General features: G+C 40.7%; 1 protein-coding gene across 1 annotated transcript; it reads left to right on the top strand.

Moving 5' to 3' along the window:
- Nucleotides 1-1,635: 1,635 nt before the first annotated feature.
- Nucleotides 1,636-10,605, top strand: LOC147325876 (protein phosphatase PTC7 homolog). Its single transcript, XM_086300616.1, has 6 exons — nt 1,636-2,185; nt 4,338-4,517; nt 5,450-5,648; nt 6,758-6,881; nt 6,971-7,100; nt 7,989-10,605. The coding sequence occupies exons 1-6, from the start codon at nt 1,984-1,986 to the stop codon at nt 8,045-8,047; spliced, it is 894 nt and encodes a 297-aa protein (XP_086156742.1). The 5' UTR covers nt 1,636-1,983; the 3' UTR covers nt 8,048-10,605.
- The last annotated feature ends 1,525 nt before the right edge of the window (nt 10,606-12,130 follow it).

The following is a 12,130-nucleotide window of genomic DNA, read 5'->3' as shown; positions in this document are numbered from 1 at the left end:
CAGAATATGAAATAAATAACTTTACAGAAATCTGAGATATACAGCTATACAGAAATGGGAACTATGCAAGTTGTATATATATATATATATATACTCACCCAGCACGCCCCTGCGGGCGGTTTATCCTTCAAGCTCGGGTCCTCTACCAGAGGCCTGGGAGCTTGAGGGTCCTGCGCAGTATCTTAGCTGTTCCGAGGACTGCGCTCTTCTGGACAGAGATCTCCGATGTTGTTCCCGGGATCTGCTGGAGCCACTCGCCTAGCTTGGGAGTCACCGCACCTAGTGCTCCGATTACCACGGGGACCACCGTTACCTTCACCCTCCACATCCTCTCGAGCTCTTCTCTGAGCCCTTGGTATTTCTCCAGCTTCTCGTGTTCCTTCTTCCTGATATTGCTGTCATTCGGAATGGTTAGCCACCACCATTTTGTCCGTCTGTATCTGGAAGTCCCACAGGATCTATATATATATATATATATATATATATATATATATATATATATATGTTGCATATCCGTCCATGCATGAAAGCATGAAAGCATCAAATGCTTATACCCATGTTTTTCTTATTTTTATCCATCTGCAGAATGCTATTTGTTTGTTTATTTATTTTTGGCCATATTTAAGGCAACCTTTTAATTATTGAGATTTTAAATGGTTAACACCTTGTGGTAAACCCTCTGTATTCACTCTTATAACATGACCTTATTATGGTTGACTTGAAAAATGCTTTCAAGTCTATCATACACAATGCACTCTTCACTTGGCTCAGTATTGTCAAGGGGATTTTCATTACCATAGAAAGGGTCCTGCAATTATCTCCCCCCCCCCCCCCTCCCCCACTGTTGTTTCTTGTACAACTCAAGTCTTTTCATGCTGCTCAGGTTTCCAGTGCACCCCCTTCCTGCAGAATATACCAGAAGGTTATTTTGACCAGTCATATTTCTGCATTCTTTCTGGTAATTTTGTTTTGAATTTTGCAGCCTGGGGATGTAAATGCCACATTTAGAATTAACTCCAGGCATTTATTCGGTTAATTAGCTAACAAAAACAAAAACAATGAAATAGCCCACACATGTTGGAGAAACTTCAGAGGCAATTGTCCAAGTACTCAATTACGTTATAAACAAGAGGGATACATATTAGAGAGCTTACCAAACCCTTCTTTTAATTTTCTTGTCTTTACATTAGCACTTTGTAACACTGCAGTAGCTTATAGTGAAATTTCACATGCATTAAAAGTATAATTTGCATTTCCTTTATCTAAAATACTAAAAAAAAAATTCAATTACTTAAAAATTATTTACAGTATATTTGTTGGCCGTTTCATTTTAAAATACTTGAAGGTACTCATTTCTTAAAAATATTTATCCTACACTTTATAATACTTCTAAATCCCTATAAAACCTCCAAATTTCCCCTTTTAGTTTTAGGTTATCATGTATAGACCCCAAATTTTAAAGAAAATTAGAACATGTTAAATGTTCTAGGGCTGCATTATTGGGTGCAACCTACGTTAAGCCCATATTTATTACATAAGTTAGCTAAAAACAACAAAAGATGAATTTGGACACCCCCACGGTGAACCTGGTGGGCGGGGCCACGTTACGGCACGCGACGTCACAGTTGTAAACACCCGTATGTACTCACATCTTTGTGTCCCGTGGAAACATGTCGGGGAGGAGAGAGCCCAGTGGAGGAACTGCTTCGTCTATCAAATGCTCACCTGAGACATAAAGCGAAAGCGACAGAGTCAGAAAGGAAACGGCGGCGTGTTTGTTCGAGTTTGGAGCAACTGCAGCCTTCCGCTGTCACAGAAGCGAGCCGGTCGGGATCGGATGAACGACTAAAGACAGACAGCCGGGGCTTGATCTGAAGACTTAGCCTCGCAGGCAGGTGGTCGAGCCGGTTAGAGAGAAAGAGCGAGAGAGGGGGGACAGCGTGTACGGTCTCGGATCAGAACGGGGTTTCTCCTTGCTAGGGGATGTTATCCGTACTGTCTTATGGCAGACTGGTAGCCAGGGCTGTCCTGGGCGGACTCTCTCAGACGGACGGTCGGGACTACAGTCTGATCACCGCCAGTTATGGTTTCGGTAAAGACTTTCGCAAGGGGATCCTGAAGAAAGGGATGTGCTACGGTGATGATGCTTGCTTCATTGCACGGCACAAGACGGCTGATGTCTTGGGTAAGGATTCAGGGCTCTGCAAATGGCTTGCATGAAAGTTAGACGCCCTCTGTGCTCGGGTGACCTTCAGTGAGTTTAGCCAGCACGTGTGCCGACCCGTCGGATCAAAACACACCAGCCCCCCTCCCCGCTCACACATAAAAAAAAAGACAGCACTTTAACCCGGATAAAACAAGACTCCAACCCGGATAGACGCTTAAAGCATATCTGTACGCACATAGCACCTGCACTCACGTCATTACTTTAATAAATGACATTTATTTTACTGTTAGGGGGTAGTTTTGAGGTGAAACGCTAAATGACCTTTCACCTACATGTGTCCCCACTGTGGGATACACTGCGATGACGTAGGCTGTTGCAATCACAACATTAGAAGACGTAAATCGGCCTTATTTAATTCGGACGTGGCAAAAAATAGAGCTCATTAAAACGTATCAGACTTAACACTACAATGTCTTGCAAAGGTCAGAATGGTTGAGCATGGAGGCAGCCATGTTGCTAATAGCATCATTAGCCTATTAGCTTAGCTAGCAGGCTAAGCTTGCTTTGTCCTCGCCACCTTGCTACTGCCAAAGACTTAAACTACCACGTGGTTGGTTAGACACACACACACACACAAGGTGTATTTCATAGTTTACAAGGTCTGTTTAGTGTTAAACGTTTAGGTTGGTTAGAGAAATAAAATTGACATCTCCGAGGAACACATGGCAACACGTGTATACACGGCAAGGAGAAGTGGAATCTGTGAGACTTCAAGTCAGAGTGTTGAAAACGTCCCTTGCTTTAATTCAGGCTGATGGAAATCGTAGTGAAGGGCGTAGCTGACAGTGATGATCAAGCAGTGCAGAAGAAAATGCGTGGGGTTTTCCAGCATGTATAATATTTTCACTTTCTTTTTAAAGGTTACTTTCACCTCTGTGAGAAAGGGAAAATAATTCCAAAGTCACAGCCTTATAAACTATGGAAGCAATATTCCCAGTAGTCTGTGTGCTGTAGAAAGAAATACTTTCAAAAAACTAAGAGGAAACCCATAGATTCTCTGGAAGTCAAATACTATGAGCATGGGGTGGGGAGAAAAGTTATACATCATTATTAGATTATTCTCATTGTTATGTACATATTTCTTTTACAACTGTCTTCTGACAAAAAAAATACTGGTGCAGATATTCCCTTGCCGTCCTCTTTGGCCATTGAGCTAAACAGAACTTAAGTAAAATCATCTGGTCTTGGAAAAAAATTGCTTTGCATCAGCTTTCAAATGAATGTGCAAATGAAGGCATTTATGAGGTGATTGATGTGAAGCCACAATGTGTAAATATATTTAAACTGAATTTAGAAGTCATTTGGACGCAAGTAACCTAACCGGTATACTACAAAAATTATATGCATTTTGGAACCGCGTGCTTACAAGTACAAACTTGAATGATTCATGTAGCACCTAAATTACAGGATATTAGATTACGTTTGTTTGTGTGTATAAGCTGAAGGTGTCTAGAGCTAAAGAGACTTTGGTTGCTGATGAGGTTTTAAAGTCAATTTGTATCTTTGCTGTTCTGACTCATGGTGTGCAGCTAGAATGAATCAAAAGTAAAATAAAACAGGAAGCTAGTAGATTATGAGGTATCAGTGTATAAATATGAATTGCACACAAGATGTTAAAAGAGTATACAATTATTTCTGTTCCATAGCTGCAAGTAACACATTTTCCGGGGTAAAATTCTTACACTTCAGGTAAACTAGATAAATTAGGCACACATGAAGCAGTACATGAGAAGTTACAATGGAAAGATAATAAACCAATGTGTTCCTGTTTAGCAGGGATACAGACACCAGAGAGAAAAGCAGTTCAGTAATCAATAAAGCATCAGCACCTAGAAAAGAAAGATCAGAAGAGCAGTGTGGCTGTGCAAATATAGACATGATGCATTGACCTTGGAAGGAAAAGAAAGTCATGTCTGCTGTAAAAAATAAAGATAACTTAATAAAAATTCAACAACTAAAATCAGCCAAACTGCTACCAGCAGATGTTTGGTATTTACACTTTTGAAATGCCTGATCAATCCTCTGTCACGAATCTGGTGTTAATAAGGTATTGTATGGTAGTGGTTCAGTAGTAAAACAAATGTTTTTAATTCCTTTTTTTCCCCATCAGGCGTAGCAGATGGCGTAGGTGGTTGGCGGGACTATGGTGTCGACCCATCTCAGTTCTCTGCAACCTTAATGAAGACCTGTGAGCGACTGGTGAAGGAGGGTCGCTTCACACCCAGTAATCCAGTGGGCATCCTGACGTCTGGCTACTACGAGCTCTTGCAGAACAAAGTTCCCTTGCTAGGTGAGTACATAGAGATGATCCACCTGGTTACAAACACAGCAAGTGGTGGAGCGAGCTCAGCCGTGCTGAGAGAAATAAATAACATAGCTGCAGTATGAGTCACACTGTGAGTATTGGCCCTGCTCACCGAGCACAGAACACAAGCTCTGTCCTGAGTTATACTATCTGTTTAATATGGAATCTCTTCTTCTACCTTGGCAATTACTAATATACAGCCTTTAAGTGTGTGATCAGTTCATCAAGAGGGAACCAAATTTTGCTTCAACGATTGTGTTAGTTGGCGAGGTATATATATTATGTGACTTTTGTTTGACACAAACCTTTGTCCCACCGAGTGATTTAAAACCAGAGAGGTAACTATCTTTGATCGGGCAGTGATTTCTTATGCTAACACTTGGCAGTTGAAATTCAGTGATCTTGTGACTCCCCACAATTTACCCTATTACGCAGGCCAAACACTTTGCCCCCTGCCAGAGCTTCAAAAGGTCATGAGTCTGTCTGTAACTGATACTACAGGAGGGTCAGTGAGATTTTAAAAGTAGGTTAACACCAAGCACGTGATCAAGGTTTCATATCTTGGCTCAGTGTCCCTGGCCAAGAGTTAGTGCAGACGCAGGTTAGCTGTCGTTAAATTTAGTTGGCATACTTTTATTTTGGAAAGTCATGGCAAGGTCAGCTCTTGACCTTCTCTGCTCAAGGTTACCTGAATTGTTGCTAGTAGCTGTCACTGGGAATGCAATCTTTTTGGTTGTTTTTTTTTTCGTCTGTATTATATTTCTTCCACTCTCCATGGATATATTAGATTCACAATGAGGACACTCACAAAGACTACTTTGTACTGGTTGGGCAACATAACTCTTTTCTTTTGCCCTGATCAAATTATCTGTTTGTATACATAACCTTAGTGTTGTTTTACTCCGCTTTATTTTCAGGAAGCAGCACGGCCTGCATCGTAGTTCTGGATCGGCAGAGTCACAGGCTACATACGTGTAACCTTGGCGACTCTGGCTTTTTAGTGGTACGTGGTGGAGAGGTGGTTCATCGCTCGGACGAGCAACAGCACTATTTCAATACACCCTTCCAGCTGTCCATCGCTCCTCCGGGAGCCGAGGGAGTTGTGCTCAGTGACAGGTCAGTTGCTCAGTGTTAGATATATCTTTGTAAATAAATAAAACTCTATATTAGATAGATGCTGGGCTGGTAGTTGTACAGCACTGTACATGTCCTGCTTACAGCAGGCTCGGATAAAATGGTAAAGGCATATCATTCCATTCTGAGCATCCCTACTTGCAGTCATTGGGTTTGCGTGCCACTTTGTAATGCAAAGCAGGATTTAAAATAGAAGTGCAGGTCATGATCTCTGTCATTTTGACTGCCAAGCTAATTTGTGGACAGCTTAATTAGCCCAACTTATCAAAAACATGACTCATCTCTCATGTGGGAAGCAAATATCATAGCATAAAGGCCTTTATGTTGTTGTTTGCCATGTAAACAGAACCTGCTTTTCACCTCACACACTAAAGTGTGTGCAGGCCTTCACAGGTTTGCTGGCCAAACCAATTTACATCTGTTATGACTGGCATCAACTAATAAAGCTTTTGTAACATGATCTGTTTTTATGTCTGAATTGCCAGATGATGTCAGTGATTACCTGGATTTGGCTAGAGTTGGTAGCAACAACAAAAAGTGTCCTTCTTTAGAAGTTTTCCTTAGTGCTTTCAGCTCTCTGCAGACATCAGGAATGTTACTTTCAAATTGCCCGTTCCTCCATGGACACAGGCTTTCAGTACTAGCAAGCAATGGCAACTGATAAACAAGAGGGAAACTCTGTAATCCATTTGGAGCAGTCTAGATGTTTTGTTTGACTTTTCTCACTGGTTTGGCAGGTTTAATGGGTTAACGTTCCCATTAAAGTACATTTATAGACCTGTTTAAATGTCATCATAAATTAAGACCAAGCAGAAATATAAGGCTCCCAGGTGATAAAACCTCAGTCTGAGACTTGTGTATGGTGGTAGGAAGTGACAGGCCATGCCGGCATTCGGCACGGACGGAGAAGTAAACGGAGAAGTCAGGTTTTACGTCAGCTGTCACATTAAACGCTCACACTCCATCTTCAAAATTTAGCAGAGTGGCTTCTGACCTGCTTAATTCCACACTTAAAACTGTTGCCAGCAGCTCAGGTGCTTCGCGCTCTAGTTTCACTTCATGATCTTCCCGTGCTTCCTTGTTTCCTGTAGTCCCGAAGCGGCTGACAGCTCCTCTTTCGACGTGCAGCTTGGTGACATCATCTTAACCGCAACAGACGGTCTCTTTGACAACATGCCAGACTACATGATTCTTCAGGAGCTCAAAAAACTCAAGGTATCACTTCAACATGTCAGCTTATGCTTATATGTGTTGGAAACAAATTCAAATTTTAATGCTTTTTTTATTATTGCATCTCGTTTCAGACTACCAACTATGACAGCATCCTGCAGACTGCACAGAGCATTGCAAAGCAAGCTCATGATCTTGCCTACGACCCTAATTATATGTCCCCTTTTGCACAGTTTGCCTGTGACAATGGCCTGAATGTAAGAGGTAAGGCCACAAAAGACACAAGTTAAGGATGTCTCGCTGGGGCTTTATACTTCAGCAGTAAATCTACACTGTAACTATGTCGTAACCGCAAACCCATCTGAAACTCTACATCGCAACCTGATGTGAATCTCCATAGAAACCTAACTACACACGGCACAAAACTGTTGCCGGTTCACTACAGTCGATACCTCCTGTGCATTTCCAGCTGCGTTTTTGAATTTGTCAGTGAGAGAATAACACTCATCACCTCAATCTAAGAAATAACAATCATAACATGAATTGAAATTCTCACAAATGTCAGCAAATCTTTGGAGGGAGATTGCTGAAACTATCTGAAGGGATGTATGTCATAGGCTCTACAAAGATTGCTCACAGAAGTCCAAATCAGGCCTTAAACCACTCAGACTTTTAAATGTGATTCTCCTTGTGTTGACTAAAAGTTGCTTTACACAATAAGATTTCAGCAGTTATACTTTATATTTGAAGCCACATTACATGACACGTTTGTAATAAGCTTGGTTAAAGCATTTTTTCAATCAGTTTATCTAGACCTATTGAGGCTCTGACGTCTGCAGTTCCTCCGCTGTGTCCTTGGCGTGGTCATGATAACACACATGAGACGAAACTCCTGCTGGCACAACCAGTTTTTCTTCTCTGTAGGAATCCCAAGCATTTAGTTTTTGCAAGTTTAACCTTGATGATGGCTGACCACCGCTTTACAGCTAATACGAAACAAATCACTACAATTATTGTTATATGCGGCTTTAACACTATTATGAAATAGAAAAGTCTTCTCCTATATATTCAGGAGGTCTTATAATTAAAAAGTACTTTGCATGAACTAGTTCTTACATTTCCTCACTTTATCTTTGTTTTCTTGTCCTGCAGGAGGGAAGCCAGATGACATCACGGTGCTGCTCTCTATCGTGGCTGAATACACAGACTAAAATGTGTGTGTGCGTGCGTGTGTTTGAGTGCGCGTCTGGGGCTGTTCCTTCTTCGCCGCCTGCCTGAGTCTTCCACCTGCGGCCCTCCCGAAATGCACTGCATCCTGTGGAGCTGACAGGGGAGGCCCGCCAACACCACGGCACACACTCCTTACAGCACGGCCCGTGTTAACATTTAGTTTTCTTCCGCTGGTTTTGTTTTGGTGCTTGAGCGGCTGAGGGAAGGCAGGCAGCTAGAACATTTTGTTTTTTTCTTTCATGTTGATCGTGATGCAGGAGGAGCAGAGAGAAAGAGAGACGGGCGGGAAGATGCCTTTCATTCTTCAACGTCTCATCCTGTAGCATCAAAATCTTTTTCAATGATGTGACAGCCCAGGACAGATGGACGGCCTGTAGGCTTTAAAATCTAAAATAAAAATGTGATTAAGGAGTAAGCCATGGGTTTGGATTCTTTAGAGCGTAGTAACAGATTTAGCAGGCGAAACCTGGCTATTGGTCTCTGTTGTTAATCTGTTCCATGTGGTAAATGTGTTTGAACAAAGCATGTAGACTAGACTGAGGAAGCTGCTGCTGGGATGTTGTTTGAGTATGAAATGTACGAGTTGGGATTAAGTGTCTTTTCTCAGATCAAAACTCTGTAATGAGAAACTGTAACACTTATTAAAGCTTTCACATGAAGGTTAATCAGGTTTTGTCGCTTGGCCGAGGGAACCGCATCTCCTGATGAGTTGTAAATATTTTTGTTTTTTGAGAAACTTGTTCTGGCCTTTCTGTTGTCTTTGAATTGGTTGTTAAAGCGAAGAGCTGTTTCGTTACTTTATGGAAGATCTACACATGCTCTCGTATACTTTCTTGTACAGATACTAATCTCCAGGTGATTTTCATCAATACCACACTTCCGTTTGAAAGTTGAAAGTCGCTTCCTGAGATTGATCTCTGAAGCAGTCGTGTTGCCGAAAGGCCGCTAAAACATATGACTGGTTTGTGTGGCATATTTGAGAAGCTGTTGTATGTAATGTTTATATTTGTTATAAAGCTCAAGTTAGCATCTGGGAATGCTTACAATTGCAGTGATAGGTCAGGAACAAATTCAAAGGAGAAAGATGTATTTTTTAAACCTTATTTTGTTTTAAAAGCTACAGACTGAAGCATATGCAGATGTGACAAACGTCCCGTGGATGACTAAAAGATCCAGGTATCTTAAAAAAAAGAAGAAGAAATGTGCATTGTGTGAGTCTGCTTCAAATGTTTTGTTTCTCTGTCCCTCATTTTCCTGTTTCATTTGTTTGCTGCTGCTTTTGTTAGTCACGTATGACTTGATTTGCATAAACGCTGTGACCGTGATTGCGACGAGTGCGTAAACGTGCGCTCTGGATTTCACCAAACTACACGAATCAAAGACACTGATGATACCGTTCTGCTTATGAGGGTCTAACACTTCACCTAAGTGTTGTGGATAAACTTTACAATTTAAAAGCATGTGCACCAAAGACACATTTTCTTTGTGTATCTCATTATGCTCTTTTTTTTTTTTTCGACACAAACATCATACAGCAATACTCTAATTTTCTTGTTCTATGTGTGTGTGATGGCCAGAGGTCTGTGTGGAAATGTTCAGAATTACATTAAAGTGTATTTTCTATTCCTAAAGTTGTATCATATTCCTGGTTTTAAGTTATATGTAACTGGTTATCTGTAAGTAACTATAAAGACAGGTTTTTAAAAGAAAAACCAAAGAAGGGAAGCCATAGTTCACAATTAGGGCACTGCTCTGGAAGCACCACTGTAATGGTAACAGTCACTGTGGTGCTTATCTAACAATCACGGTAGAAGTTGTGCTGTTGCTGCCATACTTGAATCCACTGATCCACCATGCATTTTATTACTAGAGAGCAGTTCATATGTGCAATTTGGCAGCAGTTTGTGCTACAATGATTGCATTTCACATCAAATTGGGCAGGTTTTTCTTCCTCATAAACATAATGGGGGTAATGATTTGCATATCTGTCCTGCTGTCATCGTTGTTTTTGTTTTTTTATGTAGTTTCTATTTTAGTTACCCCCCCCCCCCCCCCCCCAAAATTTAATTTCTCACTGTTTTAGGCTCTTCTTGTCTTTGAGGGGTTTGTGTAAGAAAAAAAAAGGGGGGAGGGGGGGGGGGAGAAATGTCTGTTTCTCAAATATAGACCTATATTTGACAGAGAGACGTAAACCTTATGCAGGAGGGGGTGTGAACTTGCAGTATGAGGGTGAGCACAGTTTCAGCCTTAACCAATAGCTTGACCTGTAATCAAGAGGCCTTTCCTGTCATTGCAAGCTTGTGTCGTCCCTGCCGTGTTGCCCGGTGTTTGATGTAAATGAAATGTGGACATGTCTTTTTCTCTTATAAAGCCGTTCTCAAAGGTGCTTCTGCAGTCTGTATGGTATGATTGTCCTGTTCCCAGCAAGCGTATGAAAGATAAACTTATGTCTACAGTGAAACAATGCAGGTCTAATTTATGTAAATATGTTTTAAAATATGTACAATATTTAAATAAAGAACCTAGTATTTATACTAAACTTGTTTAGGTGTCTTCTTTATGCATATCATGTTTGAAGTAGTAACTTAACTCAAGGGATGAACAGGATAAGTCAATTACAATAACCTACCTATGTCCCCAAGAGGGACAAAAACAGAATTTCCCAGAGGAACCCACCTGAGGGATAAATAAAGTTTCATCTAATCTAATATAACTTAACCTGAAACCCAAATACCTGATCGGCCAGTCACGTGGCAGCAAGTTAATGGAAGTAGACATGGTCAAGACGTTCATACTGAGCACCAGAATGGGAAGGAGATTTGATTTACTTTAAATGTAGCATAAATACACATAAAATACAGTTCTGCAAAAAAAAAAAGATACTGCATGTCAACAAGTGTATTATGTATGAGAACACATATGAATGTATAACACATTGTGCAGGGGGGTATTTTAGTGACACACTTTGGGCTCCTTAGTACCAACTGAGCGTCATTTGAATGCCACAGCTTATCTGTTTGTGACTTATAGGTGTCCTTTGTGTGTTTTTCTAGCCAGGTATGATTTTACTGCATTGGTGGTGTGATTGATCCACTATGGTACAGCCTGGTGGATAAAAATCTGATGGTTATTAATTCCATCGATTCTGACTGACTGAAATTCAGTCCCAAACCTATAGACAGTCACCTCCCACATACACACTGACAGTGACCTGTTGCTACAGATTCAGTCCAGTTCTTGTGTAATATGGCATACCTTCCCCTTTCTCTGTTTCTCTTCTTAAGAATTGGCTTCTTGACAGTCATCCTTCCACTGAGACCATTTCCGAAGAGGCTTCAGTGAACAGCAGATGGCTCAACTAAGGGCTCAGATGCATTTCTCAGGTCCTATGTCAGGTCTTTGCTGGATTTCTTTCCTGTTTTTTAAGGATATTAATTTCATCTTTCATCTTCATCTTTTACTATTCATCTGCTGTAGATAGTTTTTAGGCCTGACGCATCTTTGTTTTTGCCCCTATTGTTTAAGAACACTTTAAGCACCATGCCATGTTTTCAACTAATATCGCTTCAGGAATCACCTTGTCGATCCCAAAATACTGTTTTATGCCTGTCACACTGTGTTATTTCTTTCATTTTTCATAAATTCATCTCTAGAAATTGGAACAAATTACATTTTCCTAATAACAAAGTAGATAAGTATACAATTTAAAAAAAAATTTATATTGTCTTATCCTGTTCATCCCTTGAGTTAAATTCCTTTCTATGTGCAAACATAAAATACACACCTAACTCTTTTATTCTTGAAATATTCATAGGTTACAGTAAAGTGGTTTGACAAACAAACAAACGTTTTCACTCTGGAATTGAATCAAAAAGGAGCCGCTATCTTTGGAAGACTTTCAGAAAGCCCAGAGAACTATTGCTCAAGTCTGACTCCTTGAAAGCAAAATATGAAGAAATGAGGGATGACTCATGACTTTTGCAGAAGTGAATGATTAAAGATGTGAATGCAGGGCGTTTTTGCATGTCGGCTATTTTACTCCGTATTCTGCATCAACTAAGATT

This window comes from Aulonocara sp. 'chitande type north' Nkhata Bay, linkage group LG7, assembly GCF_057382095.1.
Source record: "Aulonocara sp. 'chitande type north' Nkhata Bay isolate Kocher_YH1m ecotype deep benthic linkage group LG7, A_spYH_male_GT1.1, whole genome shotgun sequence".
In the NCBI taxonomy this organism is placed as follows: domain Eukaryota; kingdom Metazoa; phylum Chordata; class Actinopteri; order Cichliformes; family Cichlidae; genus Aulonocara; species Aulonocara sp. 'chitande type north' Nkhata Bay.
This window is presented reverse-complemented; position numbering and strand designations above follow the sequence as displayed.

What these genes read in the sequence shown, in the direction of transcription:
- LOC147325876 (XM_086300616.1), top strand. Translation starts at nt 1,984, where the DNA reads ATGTTATCCGTACTGTCTTATGGCAGACTGGTAGCCAGGGCTGTCCTG. An exon ending in GAACAAAGTTCCCTTGCTAG is followed by an intron (nt 4,518 to 5,449) that starts GTGAGTACATAG and finishes CTTTATTTTCAG; the next exon opens with GAAGCAGCACGGCCTGCATC. An exon ending in GGAGTTGTGCTCAGTGACAG is followed by an intron (nt 5,649 to 6,757) that starts GTCAGTTGCTCA and finishes TGTTTCCTGTAG; the next exon opens with TCCCGAAGCGGCTGACAGCT.